Source organism: Gossypium arboreum, chromosome 3, assembly GCF_025698485.1.
Source record: "Gossypium arboreum isolate Shixiya-1 chromosome 3, ASM2569848v2, whole genome shotgun sequence".
In the NCBI taxonomy this organism is placed as follows: Eukaryota; Viridiplantae; Streptophyta; class Magnoliopsida; order Malvales; family Malvaceae; genus Gossypium; species Gossypium arboreum.
The window spans coordinates 42,246,510-42,257,483 of record NC_069072.1 but is presented as its reverse complement, the minus strand read 5'-3'; the positions used below and the strand labels follow the sequence as shown (position 1 = coordinate 42,257,483).

General features: G+C 33.8%; 2 protein-coding genes across 5 annotated transcripts; both read left to right on the top strand.

Moving 5' to 3' along the window:
• The first annotated feature begins 675 nt into the window (after nucleotides 1-675).
• Nucleotides 676-5,834, top strand: LOC108484321 (putative pentatricopeptide repeat-containing protein At1g13630). 3 transcript variants are annotated; one of them, XM_053025682.1, is made up of 4 exons: nucleotides 676-1,393; nucleotides 1,744-3,866; nucleotides 4,386-4,490; nucleotides 5,205-5,834. In XM_053025682.1, exons 1-2 carry the CDS (start codon nucleotides 958-960, stop codon nucleotides 3,798-3,800), a joined length of 2,493 nt encoding a protein of 830 aa, XP_052881642.1. In that variant the 5' UTR covers nucleotides 676-957; the 3' UTR covers nucleotides 3,801-3,866; nucleotides 4,386-4,490; nucleotides 5,205-5,834. The 3 variants fall into 3 exon arrangements, with proteins under 3 accessions (XP_052881642.1, XP_052881643.1, XP_052881644.1); XM_053025683.1 differs by having other exon boundaries at nucleotides 4,358-4,490; XM_053025684.1 differs by having other exon boundaries at nucleotides 1,281-1,393; nucleotides 1,723-3,866.
• A 1,110-nt stretch (nucleotides 5,835-6,944) lies between these two features.
• LOC108485407 (uncharacterized) lies at nucleotides 6,945-9,639 on the top strand. Of its 2 annotated transcripts, XM_017789238.2 has the most exons (6): nucleotides 6,945-7,627; nucleotides 7,752-7,788; nucleotides 8,119-8,355; nucleotides 8,471-8,518; nucleotides 8,639-9,093; nucleotides 9,185-9,639. In XM_017789238.2, the coding sequence occupies exons 1-6, from the start codon at nucleotides 7,323-7,325 to the stop codon at nucleotides 9,255-9,257; spliced, it is 1,155 nt and encodes a 384-aa protein (XP_017644727.1). In that variant the 5' UTR covers nucleotides 6,945-7,322; the 3' UTR covers nucleotides 9,258-9,639. The 2 variants fall into 2 exon arrangements, with proteins under 2 accessions (XP_017644727.1, XP_017644729.1); XM_017789240.2 differs by lacking the exon at nucleotides 8,471-8,518 and having other exon boundaries at nucleotides 6,946-7,627.
• The last annotated feature ends 1,335 nt before the right edge of the window (nucleotides 9,640-10,974 follow it).

Here is a 10,974-nt window from a genome sequence, read left to right as displayed (position 1 = left end):
ACTTAGTGATTTTTTTATTTTTCTTTTAAATTGAGTTTTAAAGTAAAGTTCAGTTTATTATTAAATTTTAAAAGTGATTTTTAAAAGCGTTATAGAAAATTACTATTAAAAATGATTTTGAAAAATAAAATATTTAATTTAGATATAATATTATAAAATAGAAGAATAATATCACAAAATGTAGAAAGCAAATGAGATCCCACAAGTAGTATTTTAGTGTTGGATGCCACTAGATGATAAAAAAAAAATTATTATTTTTAAAATCTATAATTCTTTTCAGGCTTGACAAACAAGCCATTAAATAGACATACGAGATTCAACACTAAAAATAAATTTCAAAGTCAAGCATAAATGGATTAACAATATATTCAACGTGGAGAGCTTGGAAGCATTGATGCCAACGTAAACGGTAGTAGTAGAATGAAGGTGTTTTAATTATTAATGGGGTTAAAGGTGTAAATGTAATTTTAATTTTTTAGTTTAGATTAAAATTAAGATTTGATTTGAAAAGTTTATTTTTTTTATTTGAAATCTTTAATTTAGGTTAAAAATCACCGGTATATTCTTTTTCTTTTTTTTTAACTTTTTCATCTAATTTTCCAATGATTCAATATATTTACTTTTTATATTTTTAAATAATAAAGTTTTATACTTTTATTTTAAAAATTTTATAAATATGTTTTAATTTACAAAAAGTTTATTATAATTTTTAATTTATCCTAGCGAAGTTTACAAGAGGGACGCCGTTTATAATTTCCTAGGATAGATGATGAATCATATTCCTCGTAGGCGACGCAGCCCTCCCTTCAACTCTGAGTCACTGAAATTACCGGGAAAATAACGGCTCTCTTAAACCCTAAATCCCTAATTCAAAACAATTTGTCAATTTCTCTCCCCCTCCCCCAAAAGAACAAAAAAAAAAAAAAAAAAAGAGAAAACTTTAGGATCTGGTTTTCAATGCTGAATAAATGGAAACCCTTCAGTTTCCTAGCAAAACCTCATGTTTGTTCCCTTCTTTCTTCCCTAACATTCTTCAAACCTTCAGTCTCCGTTGCCAGGCTGGTAGAAGAAGAGCCCTTTCTTTCCCACTCTCCTAAAGACCCTGTTTCCGAGATCCTTTCTGGGTTGAAAAAAATGGGCTTTAGGAGGTTTTTAGCCGGGGATTACTTTAGGAACGTTGTTTTGAGTTTGGATCAGTTACAGGTTGATAAAATTATAAATTCTCTGAGAGTTGAAAGCCCTGATTTTGCAGTAGTTTTCTTTGATTTAATGAGGAATGAGTATAGGTTTCGGCATTCGAGGTTTTCTCGGTTCATTGTGGCCCATGTTTTGGCGGGACAGAGGCGGCACGAAGAGTTGCGGTTTGTTGTCGAACAAATGTTAAAAGAGGAAGGTACTTGTTTAGGGTATTTGATTAATTGTTCATTTTTCTCTTTGGTGCATTTTTTGTTGGATTTTAACCTTATTTTTGGTTTTTTGGCTTCTACACATTGTAAGTTTCTTGTATTTTTCATTGACATTTTCTTAGTGATATATGTTGTTGGTGGTTGCAATTGTTGGACTTGTGTCAAACTAAGCTTGCTTTGCATCAGGGTGAAATATTGTTTTAACCAGATGATTTGCCAAATGCTTTTTAGTTACAAAGTTCTTCTTTTATTTATTCATTAATTTCTGGGAGGGAGTGTTCAAAAATTTGAAATGCTTATTTCTTTTTGTTTATAGATTTTATGTGATTTCTGATAGGCTCCGGCTCTGCTCCTTCACTTTGTGAGCTCCTTTTGAATGGCTTTAGAGACTGGGACCAGAAAAGTTTAGTATGGGATATGTTGGCTTTTGTTTATTCAAGATTTGAGATGGTTCACGATGCTCTCTATGTTCTTGCGAAGATGAAGGATCTCAAATTGCGTGCTTCAATACTGACCTATAATAGTCTTTTATACAATTTGAGGCATGCTTATATCATGTGGGATGTTTATAATGAAATCAAAGTTGCTGGAGCTACTCAGAGCAAGCAAACTAATTCTATTGTCATAGATGGCCTTTGTAGCCAATCCAAGCTACAAGATGCAGTTTCATTCCTGCGAGAGACTGAAGCAAAGGGGCTCGGTCCTTCTGTTGTTTCATTAAATACAATTATGTCAAGATATTGCAAATTAGGCTTCACTGATGTTGCAAAATCATTTTTTTGCATGATGCTTAAGTATGGACTACTTCCTGATGCATATAGTTATAATATTCTTATTCATGGACTTTGTATAGCTGGTTCCATGGAGGAAGCATTAGAGTTCACAAGTGACATGGAGAAGCATGGTGTAGAGCCTGATATAGTGACATATAACATTCTCATGAAAGGGTTCGATCTACTTGGTCAGATGGGTGGGGCTTGGATGGTCATTCAAAGAATGCTAGATAAAGGGTTGAATCCAGATGTTGTAACATATTTGATGCTCATATGTGGCCACTGTCAGAATGGGAATGTCAAGGAGGGATTAAAGTTGCAGGAAGAGATGCTTTCACGTGGATTTCAGTTGAGTACCCTCTCATACAGTGTATTGCTCAGCAGTTTGTGTAAGATCGGACAGGTTCATGAGGCACTGGTGTTGTTTTATGAAATGGAAAATCATGGCGTGGAACCAGATCATATAACATATTCCATCCTTATTCATGGGCTCTGCAAGCAAGGAGAAGTGCAAAGCGCTCTTCTACTGTACAAAGAAATGTGGTCAAAGAGCATTCCCCCAAATTCATATTCAAGTGGGGCCATTTTATTGAGTTTATGTAAGAATGGGATGGTATCGGAGGCAAGAATGTATTTGGATTCTCTGGTAATGAATGACTGTGCCCATGATATTGTTCTCTATAATATTATGATTGATGGGTATGTGAAGCATGGCAATCTTGAGGAGGCTGTAGTGTTATATAGGCTAATTACTGAAAAAGGGATTACTCCTACTACAGTGACTTTTAATTCTCTCATTTATGGGTTCTGCAAAAGAAGAAACTTTACTGAGGCAAGAAGATTGATGGAGACTATAAGGCTGCTTGGCTTGGAACCAACTGCTGTGACATACACCACTCTTATGAATGCATACTGCAAAGATGGAAATCTGCGCTGCATGCTGGAGTTGCTTCAAGAAATGCATGCAAACGGTATCAGGCCAACTCATGTTACTTACACTGTAATTATCAAAGGGCTATGCAAACAGCGGAAGTTACAAGAAGCTGTCCAATTGCTTGAGGATATGCGTATTAAGGGTCTAAACCCAGATCAAGTAACATACAATACCATCATACAATGCTTCTGCAAAGCTCGAAACATTAAAACTGCTTTTAAGTTACTCAATGAAATGTGGCTAAATAATCTTAAGCCTACACCAGTTACATATAGCATTCTTATAAATGGTCTCTGTGTATATGGTAACCTTAAGGATGCTAATAAGTTGCTGATTTATCTTCATGAACAAAATATCAAATTGACCAGAGTTGGTTACACTCAAATAATCAAAGCACATTGTGTGAAGGGTGATGTGCACTGTGCATTCATGTTTTTCCACCTAATGATGGAGATGGGCTTTGAAATTTCAATAAAAGATTATACTGCAGTTATCAATAGATTGTGCAAAAGGTGTTTGATGACTGAGGCTCAACAGTTTTTCTCTATCATGTTATTTCATGGCATTTCTCCAGATCAAGAAATTTGTGAAGCTTTGTTGGATGCTTACCAGCAATGTGGTGATATCATATCTGGTTATCAAATGCTTGCATTGACAGTCAAAGCTGGCTTACTTCCTCGGAGATAATGAGAAATAATGATTTTCATTGAGATGGAACTGCCTAATTGGTGAACTGAGGTTTGTCACTTTAAGGTACATAACATTAGATCATAAATATAAGTTTCTTATGGTTTTTTACTGCAGATTCAAATTAAATGGTCCTTATGAAACAAATTATCCTTTTCTCCCCTCTTAATATTAATAAAGGAACAATCTATGCTGTGAAAATGACAACGGTTAGGCTGATAGAAGGCTACTTAAATTATGCTTAAAGTTTTGAGGAATCATGCTTCGAATGAAAATAATTGCTGCCCATTAAATATCAAATTCTACTAATTGCTTGGAAATTTAAAACTATTCTGCATCCTTTATTCATTAATGGTGTGGTGTTTGAAAGGATAGGCTGAGGGATACCTTATTAATTGTCATATCTATCATAAAGATTGGGGATGATTGAATGCTTCCTATGTTCCCTCCCACCCCCACCCCAAAAAAAAAAAATAAAAATAATAATAATAAATTTCTTAATTGAAACTATGTTAAGTCTATTGAACTATCTTCATTTAGTGAATCTATTTTGCTAGATGTTTGAAGATGTCTGCTTCCTTATAGGATCAAATGAGGAATGAAAAGAAATTGGCATGATATCAAGCTTACATCAGCAAAATTCATTTGCCCAAGTGTAATCAGCTTTTGGAGCTGCCAACTGCGTGATAGGTAAGTGCTGTTCTGCTCACTTTCTACTACGTAGGAACTGTAGTTATTCATAACGATAGCTTCAAAATAAATAGAAAACATCTTAAGAGCCAATAAGACACACATAAAATGAAAAGGAAGGAGGAGAAAAATCTAGGCTTTGTCATTCTAAAATAAAACAAGTGGTTCTGATAAAAGCTTGAAATTATTTTGTAGCCTAAAAGAGGCAGTTCTCTCTGATTCGTTAGTTCATGTTATAGTTGAAAATGGAGGATATAGAATCATGACAATAAGAAGGTTACTTCTGCATGTCTGAATGCCTACTTTGATCCGCATTAATGTGTTAAGAGTTGCCATATAATACAGGATGAGTTATACTTGTCTCTCATGTAAAAGATTGCTTGTTTATTTAATGTCTGAACGAAGTGAAGGTAATGTCTCATTGGGGTTGGAAAGTTGAATATCTCCTCCAATGTAGAATAGTGTTTTGTGATTGTTGACAATATTTTAAGGCTACTTATCTATAGGCCATAACCCATTTCCTTTTAGCTCTGAAGACTTTTTTTTGGTTTCATGATAACCTCCCCCAGTTAAGGGAAGTTATGTTAAAAAGATGAAAAAGTATGATACAAAATATTTTAATCAAGGGTTATGCTATCAACTAGGATTGCTAATTATATATATGCATACATGTAACTTGAATAAAGCTCCATTTCTTCTGACTTATTGCTTTAGGAGGAGGGTTGATTGAGGTCAAGAAAAGCCAGCATGTTGCCTTGGGACAGGGTATGGGAAGACCAGGATTTGGGGGGTTGGGTTTGGGCTGGCAACAGTGGAAATGGTAGTTGGTTGATATGCTCAGTGAAGATATATATTAGGAAGATGGTTTGGGTGGAAGAAGATGAATATGTGAACTGTCTTGACAATTGAGCATTGGAAAATAGGCGGCAGAGATTGGAGGCTGGATACCAGAGACTAAAGAGTAAAGAAACACACAGCTCTATCAAAGTGGAGGCATGTCTATGTGTTATGACTTGGTGAGTATGAAAGAATGAGAAGTATAATGGCCTGTTTCTTCTTTTAGCCACTAAGTTAGTTATTACTACTTGCTATCATATCCAGATTGGAGAGGAATGGCGGATACATATAGTAATCCCGTAAAGTAAATGCTTTGATTTCAACCAAAAATATCACTAGATTTTTGCTGCTGCCTGTAATTGATTCTTTTGGGTCGAGTGGACCATTTGGTTTCATGCAGATGGAGGACATCAATCTGGAATCTTTAATTGCAATTTGTAAGCCATTGGTTTGCTTAACAAGGATGAGGCTCATTTAGACAAAAATTAATGAAGTTATTATAAGAAATCATGGTTTTTTTTGGTCCAAACCAAAACACTGTCATGATACTGAATTACTAATAATAATCTGGATTAAAAGCTTTTCCGTTGCATGTTTGCATGAAGCCCTGACTTGCACCATAGAGGATCCATTGAGAAGACATCTAAACTTTGTGAGCTAAAAGACAACCAAAATCCCGCAATCGAGTGGGACTAGGAGAGAAAAGCCAAATTATTGTTGTTTTCATCATTTCATGATCCATGGTAGAGTAGAAGCATATCGAGTATTTTGTACGGTTAATAGGAAGATCCTGTTTGTAAAAAGCAAGAAGCTTAACCATGGATACAAGTAAACTAAACAAAGGGTTTTGAATCCAAGCCATTCTTGCTCTCACTGAGCAACCCAAATAATCTAAAAATATGGTAGTGGGATGCTTCAAAGTCAAACAAATATCATAAAATGTAGTTATATGAAATCATGAATGTTCCCTCTCCTTTCGCCAAAACTAGACCCACCTCATACAAATTTCTTTTTTTACATATCTTTGGTCATTAGCCCCACCACTTCATCATTCATCTACTTTTTCTGTTCATAACAATTCTAAAATCCCCTTTTATTTCCTACAAATTTCAAAATGCTTTTTTTCTGCCTAACCATCAGTGGATCAGTGCAACCTCCTGAATGGAATCTATTTAGGTTAAAGAATGAAAGGCCTAATTTGGACACTTTATAGCCTTAGCCCTTATATATAGGCTTTGGTAAAAAGAAATGGAAAAAAGGCTACTCTAAGCAAGCATGCTTTTTAACCAATTTGTCCATTCTGACATTGTCATTGATCTTAATGACCGAAAATAGAGAGTTCAAGTGATTGCAATAAAAATAAATGAAACTTGAATTGAATTCAGTTTGTTTGTTTTTTCTTTTTAATTATAATTGAGCCTATTATTTCTTAAGCACTGTTCCATAAGGACAAGAAAACAGGGAAGATAGAACATGTAATACTTCTGCCACTGAATTATCACTATACAGCTTGGCCCACTGTATCATAGCATAGCAAGGACTTATATAATTGGAATTCGAAATTCAAAAATAATTTTTGACCCAATTTATCTAAAAATTTACTACTAATTAATGAAAAGACAACAAAATAAAGATTGCAATATTAACTTTTTGTAATTAGAACCCATTTTTTGAGGCCGGAAATCACTCTTGATTAATAACCGACAAGAAATTCTTCACCCTGACTTAATGCTTTCCATGTTTGCTTCCTCTCACAATCTCCCTTTCGTGCCAAAATTCTCCACAACCAAATTCCAGAATCTTTAATTCCTTAATCTTCACTTCCGTCTTTTATCTCATTCACTCTCTGGTCTTTTAAACAAAACCAATCTCAAATCTAAAGCATAGTCTTAAGTCTCCAAGAGTCTAATACTATGCAATTTTCATCAACTAGTGACACCAAGAACATTTAATCACCATCAAAGTTTTTTTTTTTTTTATGTTTGTGGATAAAAAATGGGGACTGCAACATCATCCATGGCAGCCAAGTTTGCATTTTTCCCGCCGAACCCGCCTTCCTACAACATAACTGTGGATGAAGCAAGTGGGAAAATGAGGTTCTCAGATGTTAATTACCAGAGAGATAACGTGGATGTATTGAAGCTGAGTACCAAGAGAGGGAACGAGATTGTGGCTATGTATGTGAAGAACCCATCTGCTTCACTCACAGTGCTATATTCTCATGGAAACGCTGCTGATATTGGTCAGATGTATCATATTTTCACTGAGCTCAGTGTCCACCTTAATGTTAATCTTATGGGGTTAGTTTCAATTGTATATCAAATGTTCAATCATTTTTCCTTTAGATTAACCCTGAAAAAAAAAGACCTTGAGAAAATACAGAAATTGCAAATTTAGAATTATTCTTTTTTTGTGTTGATGCAGATATGATTACTCAGGATATGGACAGTCCAGTGGAAAGGTATAATCTATTCTTATATCCATTCATTTCAATGTAGGATTTTTCTGAAAAACTGAGGATTAAACCAAGATATATGAATGAACACGTGTGCTTAGTCTGATGAGATTGTGGAAAGTCAAAAGAGAGAGAGAGACTGGAGACATGAAATAGGAACATGGAGTGAAATCCTTTTTTATTGTCAATTTGTAGTATTTATTATCATGTGACAATCTTCTCCTAGTACAGTAGCAAAATTCCATGTTAACCTTGGTGTTTTTTAGCTTCTATATTAACGGAGACTTGAGAGATACTATTCTGATGAGTTTGTATATATATATGTCACATGTTTAGCCAAGTGAGCAAGACACATACGCAGACATAGAGGCAGCTTACAAATGCTTGGAAGAGATGTATGGAATAAAACAGCAAGACACAATATTGTATGGGCAATCAGTTGGGAGTGGACCTGCTTTAGAACTAGCCATTCGGTTGCCTCACTTGAGGGCTGTAATTCTCCACAGTCCAATCTTGTCTGGCCTTCGTGTCATGTATCCAGTCAAGCGTACATTATGGTTTGACATTTATAAGGTCTGCTTTTTGCTTCCTTCAATCTCTATTCACAAACTTGGACTATACTCAAAACTTTTACTGTTTCAAGATGTGACAATGGTTCTCTTTTGTTATTTTATTATTATTATTGCAGAACATTGATAAAATTCCTCTAGTTGACTGCCCTGTTTTGGTAATTCATGTGAGTCCTTTTTCTCCATCCGAATCATTCATTGTTAAAATGAAACACGATACCGAGTTTTCAATTTGATCAGTTGTTATAAGGGTACTTGGGTGGTTATTAGTTAACACTGTTTTGCAGGGAACTGAAGATGAAGTGGTGAACTTTTCTCATGGGAAGCAACTTTGGGAACTATGCAAAGAGAAGTATGAACCTTTGTGGCTCAAAGGGGGAAACCATTGTGATTTGGAACTCTACCCTGAGTACCTAAGGCACCTTAGGAAGTTCATATCGGCCATTGAGAAACTTCAACGTCCCCACGATGCACTGGACCTGATACCTAAGGATCAGACCGAGCAAGCTTCGAACAATGCTACCGAGCAAAGCAAGGAGAAATCCAGGCCAAGCATTGACTATAGAGAAAAGGGTAGGCCAAGTTTTGGGCATAGAGAAAAATCCAGGCTAAGCACAGACAGTAGAGACAAAGCAAGAGCCAGCATTGACAAAAGAGAGAAATCAAGAAAGAGCATTGATCGCAGTTTCAAAGCTAGGAACAGCACTGATCATTCAGAGAGAGCAAGAAACAGTTTTGATCGGTTAGATACACAATATACATAAAATACATGCACATGCAAATATGAATTCTTTGCATTATTTTGATGTGTGTTTAACTTCTTGTAATGGCAGGCTGGGAGATATGGTACGATCTGTTGGATTGTGCAATGTTGATTGTTTGAAGCAGACAGCAGCTGAGGTTTGAGTTACAAGGAATAAATCGTCAGTACCATTTCTCATACATGTGCATGAACATCCTCCTTAGACTGGGTTCTCCTGTGGTTAATTAAGTTCTTTTTTCGGATTTAATTCAAAATAAGAAGAATGTAATTGAAGATGGTAGTTTTTATGCATTATGAAGTTTTTAATCACCAAGTGAGCGTCGAGATTTTTCTTAATTTGCTACTTTGTCTTCAGACAAATTGCTTAATTTGTACAGTGTTGTGTGATTCTGTCATAATTTATTACATTGGTAATGACGTCATCAAATTCCGATGATGTGAAATGCAAGTGTTCGACATTTTCATTTCATCCAATATTGTGGTTTTCTTCTTTTGATGTTAAAAGGAAGGTCAAATTTTATAGAATTTATTATTATTATTATTTGGTGGATTTAATGATACTAAAATAATTAGTTTTGTATGAATTAATTGCATATATAAATAAAAATTTAATATAAATATAACATTTATAATACTAAATATGTAAATGAAATTAAGTAATTTAATTGTCATCTATATTTTAAATTAACTATTCTATTTATAGGAATAAAATATTCCAAAACTTATATATTTTTTTCACAATGTAAAAAAAAAGTGATTTTAAATAGTTTAGATTAGATTTTGAGTAGATTAAGATATTAGGAGTTTAAAATAAATTAGGATCATTAGAGTTTTAATTTAGATAATATAATTAGAAATTTAATTAATAGGTTAGATAAATTTTAATTAAGATAATTGGGATTTTAAATTAAATTAGGATAATTAGAGTTATAATTTATTTAAGATAATTAATAATTTAAATTAATATATTTGAAAATATTTTATATTTAAATTAAGATAATTAGGAGTTTAAATTAAACTAGGATTATTAGATTTTTCATTTAGATATGATAATTAGGAATTTAATTAATAGGTTGGATAATAATTTAGATCTGGGAAAATATGTAACAGCCCGATTTTGGGCCTAGTCGGAACAGTGGTTTCGGAACCACTATTCCGAGGCCGGAGAAAATTATTTTGATGTTATTTTATGTGTTATAATATAATTTTATAAGTGCATATAAATTTTGGTAAGTTAATTTTAGAGATTTCTAGTCCAATTTCGAAAAAGAACTAAATCGCATACAAGGTAAAAGTTATGTTTTGATGCCTAAAGGTGTTAAATTGATTTGTATCTTAAATTGGGGTCCTTTAAAAGAAAATTAGACCCATTTTAAGTTTGTGGCCGGCCATGGGACAAGAAATTTCAAATGGTCAATGTATTTGGTAAGGTGATGTCATATTAGGTGATAAAATGGTACCCTAAGGACTTAGCTTCAACTTTTTCATTTTCTTCCTTCTTTTTTAACCGAAAATGGCAGCAAAGAAAGGGTTTAGAAGCTGGAAACTTTCAGCAAAGAAACTCCCTTTTATAGTAAGTGATTTTAATGCTTTTTCTTGAAGATTTTTACATTTTTGTAACCCCAAAAGTATGAGTTTTCAAATGAGGGGTCTAATTTGCAAAATGATAAAGAGTCTAGGGTTTTGACATGAAAGCATATGTGTTTTTTGCTGAGTTTTTATGAAAGAAAATGAGTTTTGGTAGTATTATAAACACTTTTTGTGAAGGAAGATTGCATGAAAACTCTTAAAAAGGGGATATTTTGCAAAGTAGTATAATAAGTGTAAGTGTATGAAATAGTTGATATTGTGAGTTACTAC